Genomic DNA, 11,060 nt, shown 5'->3' with positions numbered 1-11,060 from the left:
CCTGTGTTTACTCCTTTCTCTTCTCTTGATTTCGACATTCTGTGGGAATATTTTGGCATCTGACTATTTTTTAAGAGTAAGATAAACCAAAGAATTCTGCCTTTCTCCTGGCTTTCAGAGGTCAGAGCGGAGGAGGGGTCAGAGAGTATTAGCAGAGTCACTATACAGGAAGGGCTTCGCACAGAGCATTAGCTGCTGTTGTTACTGCCCCACCTATACATCTGAGCTTAACTCAGAGACTACTTCTTCTGATTGTCTGGGATAACTGACCTCCTTTGAAGTCTCATAATATTTAAAAAAATCATTTTGTCTTCAATTGTGATAAAATATACATAACATAAAATTTACCATCTTAACCATTTTTAAGTATACATTTCATTAAAGTACATTCGCATTATTGTGCAATCTCCAGAATTTTTCATCTTACAGAACTGAAACTCCATACCCATTAATCAACAAGAAGTCCTATAACATTTTTCAGTGACTTATTTCATATCTTATGTCTTCTATAACTGGCTTGATTACATTCCTGAAGGTCACAGACTGGATGGATCTCTATATCCCTCTTGGAGGTTCACAACATGTTGGTGTGAAATGCTTGATGAGAAAAATTTTCAAGAGATGTAAAAGCTCAAGCTTTTAAATCCATATGCCCAAACGAACCTATGGCTACAACCCTGCCTCACCTGTTTCTAATTCCAAGTGTTGGCCCAGCCACTCTCTGCTGCTTGCTTCTGTAGGAAGAATATAAGTCACGTCTGCAGGATGAACAAAGGCATGAAGTGACCCCACTCCTGGTGTGCTTCAGGTGGTCTAGGAAGGGAACTAGAGAAGGATTTATGTGGAGAAATGGTTGTGTCATGTGATAAAGAACCTCAACTTTGGGGCCAGCCCGATGGTACAGCCGTTAAGTTCTCACGTTCTGCTTCAGCGGCCTGGGGTTCCCCGGTTCGGACCCCGGGTGTGGACATAGCACCTCTTGGCAAGCCATGCTGTGGTAGGTGTCCCACATATAAAGTAGAGGAAGATGGGCACGGATGTTAGCTCAGGGCCAGTCTTCCTCAGCAAAAAGAGGACGATTGGCAGCAGATGTTAGCTCAGGGCTAATCTTTCTCAAGGAAAAAAAAAAAAGAACCTCAACTTTCAGGCTCAGGAATTCAGGCTTTATCTTATGGGGGAAAATCTAGGAAGCATGCTTTGGAGGAAATGCTTACAGGGAGAATATTATCAAGATAGTAACTGCCCTGGTACCAATTCTAATACAAACACTATACATATGAATAGTTCATTTATACCAGGGGTCAGCAAACTAAGGCCCCTGGGTCAAATCCAGTCTGTTTTTATAAATAAAGTTTTATTAAAACACAGCCAAAGCTATTCATTTACTTATTGTCTATGGATGCTTTTGTGCTGCAACAGCAGAATGGAAGAGTAGCAACAGAGGCTGTATGGCCTGCAAACTCTAAACTATTCACTATCTGGTCTTTTACAGAAAAAGTTTGCCAATCCCTGATTTACATGATTAAAATGGTAAGGTCCTAATAGATGAGTTGACAAGCACAGTGTGTTTGAATTAATTTTTATCAAAGTATAAAAGCTATCAAATTGTTTCAGGAAGTCTGTTTTTGGTAGCTGCCGGATAAGCATAGTTGAATTTATGAGAATTCTGCTATGTATAATGGATAGATGTAGGGAGCACATCTGTCTATTTATCTTCTTTCACAAATACAACACTTGGCAACTCTAGCAAATTTTACTCTCAAGTTCTACAGAATTTACTGTACATAATTATTTATGGAAATTCTATCTCAAGCAATCTATTTGCTCCCAGGGAAGCCTTTTGAGTTCGAACCACTTCAGTGTCTGGCATGAAGATAAGAAAGGGCCATTTCCAGCATGGATGAATGTGCAGCGGGGAGGATGGGGAAATTAGATGGACTCTTCTGGTCTCTCTAGAATCGTTTATCATAGAGCTTCATTTCTAGATTTTACTGAATTTACAGGTCTCAACTAAGACATTTGAATTTAACTACAAGCACTATAGTCACATACACCATTTGGATTACCCATTGTTTCAGATTATCCTATCTCCACTACTTCAGTAGAGTTTTTTTTATTGTGTTTATAATCTCCTATTACTATCAGTAATGTCCCAATGATGGGCATAACCTCTGATGATGGTTATCTCCTACACAATGCACAATATCAAAATCAGGAAACTGACATTGGTACAATATGTATGTATAGTTCTGTCATTTTATCACATGTGTAGATTCATGTAGCCACCATTTTAACCAAGATATAGATTATTCCATCACCACCAAGATGTCCCTTGTGCGACCCCTTTATAGTCACACACATATCTCTCTGCCTCCTAGCATCCCTAACCCCTGGTACCCACTAATATGTTTCCATCTTTATTACTTTGTCGTTTCAAAAATGTTATATAAATGGAATCATACAGCATGTGACATTTTGAGGTTGGCTTTTTTCACTCAGCATAATGCCCTTGAGATCCATCCAAGTTGTTGCAAGTTGTGTCAATAGTTTGTTGCCTTGTATTGCTGAGTAGTATTCCATTGCATGGATACACCACAGTTAACCATTCACCTACTATAGGGCACTTTGGTGGAATCCAGTTTTTGGCCATTAAAAATACAGCTGCTATGAACAATTGTGCACAGGTTTTTAACGTGGACCTGAGTTTTCACTTCTCTGTGATAAATGTCCAGGAGTGCAAGTGCTGGGTCACATGGTAAGTATATGCTTAGTTTTTAAAGAACTATCCAACTATTTTCCAGGGTGGCTGTACCATTTTACATTCCCACCAGCAATGTATGAGTGATCGTTTCTCTGCATCCTCATCAGCATTTGGTGTTGATACTATTTATTTTAGCCATTCTGATAGATGTGTGGTGTGTCTTATTGTAATCTTAATTTGCATTTCCTGATGCATAGTGATGTTGAACATCTTTTCATGTGTTTGTTAGTCATATATCTTCTTCAGTGAAATGTTTCTTTTTTTTTTTTTTTAAAGATTTTATTTTTTCCTTTTTCTCCCCAAAGCCCCCCGGTACATAGTTGTGTATTCTTCGTTGTGGGTTCCTCTAGCTGTGGCATGTGGGACGCCGCCTCAGCATGGTCTGACGAGCAGTGCCATGTCCGCGCCCAGGATTCGAACCGACGAAACACTGGGCCGCCTGCAGCGGAGCGCGCGAACTTAACCACTCGGCCACGGGGCCAGCCCCCAGTGAAATGTTTCTTCATGTCTTTTATCCTTTGTACATTGGATTGTCTTTTTACTGTTGAGTTTTGAGAGTTCTTTATACATTCTATATATGTGGTTTGCAAACATTCTCTCCCAGTCTGTAGCTTATCTTTTCATTTTCTTCATAAGGTCTTTTGCAGAGCAAAGTTGTAAATTTTGATGAAGTCCAATTTATCAATTTTTTCTTCTATGGATCATGCTTTTGGTATCAAGTGTAAGAATTCTTTGCCTAACCTAGATCTTGAAAATTATCTATTATGTTTTTTTCTAGAAGTTTTATATTTTATGTTTAATCTATGATCCATTTTAAGTTTTATATAGCATGAGGTTTAGGCGGAGGCTCATATTTTTGCCAGTCTTATAAACCCACTGTCCCAGCACCGTTTCTTGAAGACTATTCTTCCTCCATTCTATTGCTTTTGCACCTTTTCACAATCAGTGGATGGTATTTGTGTGGGGCTACATTTAATTCTCTGTTCTCTTCTATCGGTCTGTGTGTCTATCCCTCCCCTCATATCAAACAGTCTTGATTACTCTAGTTTTGCAACTGAATGGAATGATTCTTCTTGCTTTTTCTTTTTCAAAATAGTTTTAGCTATTTTAGTTCCTTTGCCTTGCATTATAAATTTTAGCATTATCTTATCTACAGCTACAAGATGGTTTTTCTGAGACTTGGTAGAAATTGCTGCCAAGCAGTTGAACCAAGCCCAGGCATTCTGTGAACTGAGACCCCCACTAAGCCAGTGGCTTTGGCTCAGGCAGTGAAGTTGGGCACAAAATATCCCCCAAAGGGGTAGCCACTAATTTCTCATGTAAAGTTAAGATACTTACAGCTATGGTCAGGCCAGCTGCAGTCTCAAATATAACATTTCTGCTTGACTTGCAAAGTCTGTTGGGCCTGTAATAATTCCCCAATTCCAGTTGACCTACCCCAAAGTGAAGATGTCACACCAGCGAGTCACAAGGCCTTCGTGGGTCAGGCATTCAGCTTCAAGAGGTCTAGGAGCAGGTTAATAGTTCTTTCTCCAAAAAGGGTGTACTGGCAGCTGTGTCAGGCAGATGGCGATGTTGTGCTGGGAAAAGGCGAGTATTCTGGCTGCCGTTAAATCTTTAACAAAAGGAGTGATTTCACTTTCTCCTCCTGGGATTCTCTATTGTTTCTGCTGGACTACCACAGATGGGACAAGGAGGCAGGTTAGAGAGCAATTTATGCCCCACTCTCACTTCTCTCTATATGGCAGTCCCTGAGCGGGAGAACCCCCACTGATAGTTGTGAGACAGGTACTTGTAGCACATAACACATCAATTCCATTGACATTTGGATTTGGACGCCACACGTTACACTGAATCACTGGAAGGGACCCACCCACAAGGGAAGCCTCCCTTCCTCATTACAGAGTGTCCAAATGCTTTTCCTAACGGAGGAGTCCACAACGTGTGTGAGGAGCTACAGCAGGTGGCAAATCACCCTAACCCCCAACCAAGAGGGTGAGGAGCCAGGAGGTGGTGGAGGCTAGCCTGCTGGGAGGAAACTTAATTGTTGGCCTTTTTTCTCCTTTAGCCCCTTGCTTCACTGGCACAACTACCTCTCCCATGGCAGTGGTGATGCCTGTCAGGGTCGAGAGAGACCCAAGGCCCAGGGCCTTCTTTCTTCTTCATGCACACCGCCACGTTTTACCCCGCAGTCTTTGGCACCTTCTGACACTCCTACACGCAGCACCTCGTCCTCACTGCTGGCTAAGGCAGGGCCCAGGGCGGTGAGGGCAGGCTGCTCTGCCCTCTTAAGCAAGGCTTTGCATTCACTTTTGTGTTTGAACAGTGCTGTGATTGCTTGCAGCCCAACCCAATGTTTTCAGTCTACTCAAAGCTGTCAATCAAACAGCAAGATTCTTATTGCTGATACCATTTATTTTACATTTGGAGACTCTTTGATTCAGCAGCTGCAGCCATACTGCCTTTCAGGTAGGGCCCTAGGAATTGCTGACTCCTTGTCCTGAAAACATTCCTTCCTCTGCGTGCCTGCGGCAGTTACCAACAATCAAGGCACCATTTGGACAAGTGGTTTCAATCCTACCTCTTACTGCCAAACCTCTAAACATGAGCTCAACTCCAGTTCAGTAATAGGTAGGACAGTGGGAACCCTGACTTTCCCCCATCCCTTACCTATCACTTGGGTGAGAGCATTCACTTCCAGGTAGATTCCAGGGGGTCTTATATTCCTGGCCCACAGTTCCTCTTGCAGAAAATCATGTCTCTGTCAGCATTCCATCCTTGCTGCCAAAGATGTTGGGATTTGATTTTACCCTACTTACAAACCAGTAAGTTAGCCTGTCATAGTTTCATGGATGCTGATGAAGACATGAGACTCCTGGGTCAGAGGTAAAGGACTTTACTACTCGTAGCACAACAGGCAGAATGAACATCAGCATATTTGTGCCAGTTGCCCTTGTCCCACTTCCACAGGGCCAACACAATGGGCCCAGATGAATGCCACGTATGCAGTGAGTTGGTGTTGCAGTGAGGAATCTAATGCTATTATAGCAAGGCTGCTACTTGTCCTCAAGGTTACTAGCTACATAAATCCTGAGAAATGGCCCAGGCAAAACTGTTGTCAGGCCTTGCAGTCATGGCACACACTGCAAGATGGGTAGGTGCAGAAGAGGCCCAAGAGAACAGGACTGCCTCATCCAACAATTACCCTTTTCTATATTGTGTTTTGTTCGCTGTTTGATGAATATATCTCTCAGCCTGCCTGTAAAACTGACACCTCATCAGCTGGCTACAGCTGTCTACGAGACGATGTATAGCCTGATCAAGAACATTTTCAAATTGCAGTTTTTTTTTTTTTTAAACTTTAGAATCATTGCCTTTATTTTTTTTTTTAAGATTTTATTTTTCCTTTTTCTCCTCACAGCTCCCTGGTCCATAGTTGTGTATTTTTAGTTGTGGGTCCTTCTAGTTGTGGCATTCGGGACGCTGCCTCAGCGTGGTTGGATGAGTAGTGCCATGTCCGCGCCCAGGATCTGAACCGGCAAAACCCTGGGCCGCTGAAACAGAGCACACGAACTTAACCACTTGGCCACGGGACCGGCCCTATCAAATTATAGTTTTAAAGACTGAAGAAGAATAATTCCTTCAAAAGTTTGGCCACCACTGAGGTTGTTGGCCACCTGTTAGTCCTAAGTGGAACAGAGAGTTAAAGGAAACTTTTCTGGCCCATCTTTCGTTAAGAAGTATATCTACTGCCAGTTCCTGAAATAAGGATAGTCAGGTAATAATCTAGAAAGAGCCGCTTACTTCTTTCTAGAAAGAAATCTACTATTCTGGGGAGAAAGTCATAACAACTGACAAGGCAGTAACACACTGTTGCTAAGGAGAGACCTGTAATTAGGCCCACAGCCCAGGGCTGAGACGAAAGTACTACTCAGCCCAAGAGCTGAGCACACAAACATTTTTTTCCTATGGAGTTTTTATTTCAGACTTAAAAAAAACCCGTCAAATTTGTATTACCATGTAATATTTCGATGCCAAGATTTTACTCTTGAAAGATACACTATAACTATTTTTTAAAATTATGACCAAACTTCAGTCAGTCTCAGATTTTAATTTATGACAGGTAAGCAACAATATTTGAGGACTAAAAAGAGAACAAAATGAGATCAGTGGCTGCAATAAACAATAACATTTAAAGAATAATTCACATATGGATATTGGTGGTTCAGCTTCAGATCCATATAATGAAAGGCACAAATAAAACGACATGACTTTAAGTGGTTATCACCGGCAAACCCCACGAAGCCCCAGCTGGTGGCCTGGACCTTGTGTGTGCACTGAATTTCAGATGCCAAGGGCTGTTTTGGTAACTCAGAAGGGGCAGAATAATAAAATGGTGGAGAGGCAGGCATTTCTATTCATATAGCATAAAAAATTTTCCAGTCCTAAGGAATTTCACAAAATATCTTAAAATTCTATCTTGTTCTGTATGTTTTTATTAGAGATTTCAAGGAAAAATCTTAACACTTTTCTCCTGAAAGCTACAGTGATGAAAATAAAATGAGCATTGAAGTCACAATGTTTTAACACATTGTCATGCAGTGTTTTGGGTTCATCTTTGAAGTATAAAATGCTCAGTAAGTGGGCTACTGTAAAAAATAAGTACTAGTCAATTACGTGTAAGAACCAAATTAATCCCATCAGATTGGAGGGAATTTAAATTGAAGAAAATCACCTTCCTGACTTGGTTAAAGTCTATAATGTAATGAGACAAAAGTGAAGTAGTTTAAGTAATAAATGTTTAATCAAAGAATTTTACATATTATTAACAGCATTCATTTGGCCAAACATCTACACGTTTGTAGAATCCTACTGTATATAAAGTGGGAATGTATCAAGTATAGACTATGAAAGTGCAAATAACAAGTCAAGGTTAGAGGAATTTTTTCTTTAACATTATAAAATTAACTTGTTTACAAAATAGGCTTTGCCAAACTTTATTTCTGAATTGTAAAGTCAATGACTGTGTTGTTTTTAAAATATGTACCAAGGAAATACAAATTGGATAATGATCACTTTTCATGCTCAGGAGAGAACACCACAGAAACAAGGGTACTGCACACGGTGCGAGGAACCAGACCCACCCCGGACACTATCTCCACACAGAGCACGCTTTCTCACCTTATTGCAGCTTTGCAAGATGCCTCAATGTGATACAAAGACTCTTTCTATTGAAAAATTACAACTTGGTCTAAAAACTAATTGGTGTTGATATTTTTAATCCAAAATAAATTTGTAAAAAAATCCTTTAATGGACTATTTCAGCTTAATATACAGTAATACACTGTAGATAAAGTTAGTATTTTCCCCAACTAATTTTAATAGGGGTTGATATCAATATTTCTGATAATTGGGGAAATAAAAACTAATGTGGACCTTTGATATCCATGGCATAGGAACAATTCCCACATAGTTTATCCTAGGGGAACCAGGGAAATATTAAATGCTCTAATATAATGTCCTAGCCATATGAATTTGAAGTACAAGAATATTTCAAAAGCAGGATTTGGAAAAAAAAAGTAATTGAAAACTGTAATTACAACTTAAGGATATCAATACTAATATAACCTTTTACCCAGCCCAGGACTTGCCTGTACAAACTCGGTACTGAAATTTTGGTATCTGTAGATTTCTGGTAAGAATCTGGCAAAACATTAAGTGGAGTGTTGCATATCTATTTTGCTTTATATTATGCTAGTTTTGATAATATGTAAGTAAAACAGCCATTCCAACAGTTTACTCTAGTTTTAATTACACACTGTACCATTGTATCTTAATTACAACTAAGACCAGTATTTTCTTCACAGTAAGACACTGATAACTAGAAAGTTGATTTTTTTCAACACTAAACAGTAATCACACAGCAAATGAATATTGTGCAATAGAACAAACACATGTCAGCATGTGCTATTTAGGCAAACAAACCGATTGAACATTTAGTTGTTATATTTACTGTAAAGGCAAGGCCATGGGTGGTTTTATGGAGGTCTTTGCAATTTATAGCATAGTTACTTCAGAAGAAACACTGAAATTTGAATTACTCACTTATTTAACTGGCAACTATCCATGTAGGTTAGGCAAAGGCACGGTAACATGTTGCGCAGGATGTTTTATTGACTTTTTCAATAATTGTGGGATTTACTATAACTCATGAAACTCCAATTTTTTTCTATTTTATAAAACACTTACCATTAAAAGTAATTGCACCCATTAGTAATTAGAATGCACTGTAAAATTGTGAAAACAAAGAACTATGATTGCACTTCCAATAAAGTGTCTCTTAAAATACAGCACCGCTGTTGCTAATCAACTGTATTTTAATATTAAAATAAACTGTTTTTAACAGCAGCATTAGGTTTAGTTAACTTAAGCTACAGGCTACATTTATTTAAATGCAGTCTCCATGGCAACAAAAGCCCATTAAATTCTGGAATATCACTGCTACCAAGTGGCACGTTTTCCTCCAGAGAAGGCTGGAACTGCTCTGGGGCCCTCTAGGACACCGCACACCTAAATGCCTCATTAGCCAGCGCACGAGTCAGAGTTTGGCACAAGTGGACTGTAAATAGACATAAAAAGAAATTTTTGATTCATGTGAAAATTAAAACTAATTACATTGTAGTAGATGCAGCACTAAAGAGAAGCCTTGAATACCTCAATCCACACTGCTCAGACAGAAGGGAGGGCAGTTATGGAAGAACACAAAGACTGAGGACTAAATGTTATTACATCTGTCCAAAATAACTTCCAAAATGAAGAAACTTTTTTTTAAAAAAGGAAATACCACCCAAGGATTAGGGAGTAAGCCTTTAATTTAAATGTTCAATTTAAGTATTGCTGACCTTAGGCTAAACAGAAGATTGCATTTCTAAAGAATGTAGAATCTAACCTATTTGTTTCATTTGTGTTTCTCTCTCTCGCTCTTCTTTTTGTCAGCAAAAAGGGGAAAAGTTATCCAATTAAATACAAAAGAAATTCCCTGTAAGGTTAAACTTAGAAATGAAGCTACTATTCAAGGGAACTCACTCCTTCATATTCGAGCCTAATGTCAGTGGTTTCTGAGTTGGAATTAAGTGGATCAAGTTTCTGTAAAGCATACTCCACTAGCATACCACCTGTACCTGTGATTCATTTAGAGCCCAGAGGTGTGCAGTTCACACTAAATGTACTTGTTCAAGCCACTCACTTGAGGTTTGAGGTGTTTGACTTGAAACATCTGAACCATCCCCCTTATCAGCTGCCTCATTACCACTTTCGCCAGCTTGTGATGCTGCTTCCCCAGCCAGAATATTCTCTTCCAAAGGATTTTCCTCTTCTATTTGGGATCCTCTACCTTTACTGATCACAGCATCTTCAAACATTGCATCTTCCTCTGGTGGCACCAGTTCCATTCCTCTCACCCCTTCTGACCCATCTTTGACATAGGGGTGCTGGGAATCTGCACTGATTTCTGTACTTGCTGGAGGAATCAGGGCAATACTCTGAGGATTCATGTCGTGAAACCAAGCCATGATATTGCCAAGGAGATTGTCATTGATGTTGGCATCCTGGCCGGCTGAGTCAAGGTCACTGGACGAGGGATAGAATTCACTTCTTGCCTCACTGAGAGGGTGTGAACTCGGGGTGTCAGTTGAAAATGGGTCACTTTCTGCTCCTAGTCTCATGAGGCTGTCACCAAGTTCCAACAGTTCAGAGCTGCTCAACGCAGCCCGAGGGCTATCTGTGTTCCTGGGGACAGAGTCCAGCCTGGAAGGTAAAGAAGTGCCTATTGCTCCTAAGGATGCTTCATTACTGAGGAAGTCTCTACTTTCTTCATCGATGGCCAGCCCAGATTCTTGCAGTGATAATTGTATTGCGAGAAGTATATTGGGATCATCTTCATCCAAGGAACTCAGGGCCTGGGAGCAACAGAAAGGAAAACTACTTTAAAATGTAAAAGGAAAAGTGATCTAACCCAATGAGGTTTACCACTGTTCCTTTACCAAATAGATAATTAACGTTATCTCTGTTTATACAGAAAAATTATTTTACCTACTCAAATCTTATTTTAATTTTCTCTTTGCCCATGCTAAAGGGGAAAAGAAATTCCTTAAGATAAATCTGAAATATAGGAATCTTTTCTTGTAGTATATCTCTAAAGCAAAGATTTTAGAATGGAAGGAAGAAAAAGGAAAGTAATAAGAGTGAAAACAGGAAACCGGGCTAAACAGAAAGAGCAAAAGCAAGGGCAATGAGGCTG

At 39.8% G+C, this 11,060-nt stretch overlaps 1 protein-coding gene across 3 annotated transcripts in view; it reads right to left on the bottom strand.

Moving 5' to 3' along the window:
• Positions 1-7,543: 7,543 nt before the first annotated feature.
• Positions 7,544-11,060, bottom strand: part of ANKIB1 (ankyrin repeat and IBR domain containing 1) — a 134,375-nt gene continuing 130,858 nt past the window's right edge. For all 3 annotated transcript variants that reach the window (XM_023639183.2, XM_023639184.2, XM_070265662.1), the window contains exon 20: positions 7,544-10,719. In XM_023639183.2, coding sequence (XP_023494951.1) covers positions 9,976-10,719 — 744 coding nt within the window. In that variant the 3' untranslated portion in view covers positions 7,544-9,975. The remainder of the gene's footprint in view (positions 10,720-11,060) is intronic.

This window comes from Equus caballus, chromosome 4 (assembly GCF_041296265.1).
Source record: "Equus caballus isolate H_3958 breed thoroughbred chromosome 4, TB-T2T, whole genome shotgun sequence".
NCBI lineage: Eukaryota > Metazoa > Chordata > Mammalia > Perissodactyla > Equidae > Equus > Equus caballus.
Note: the sequence above shows the minus strand (reverse complement) of the source record. Positions and strands in the feature narration are given on the sequence as shown.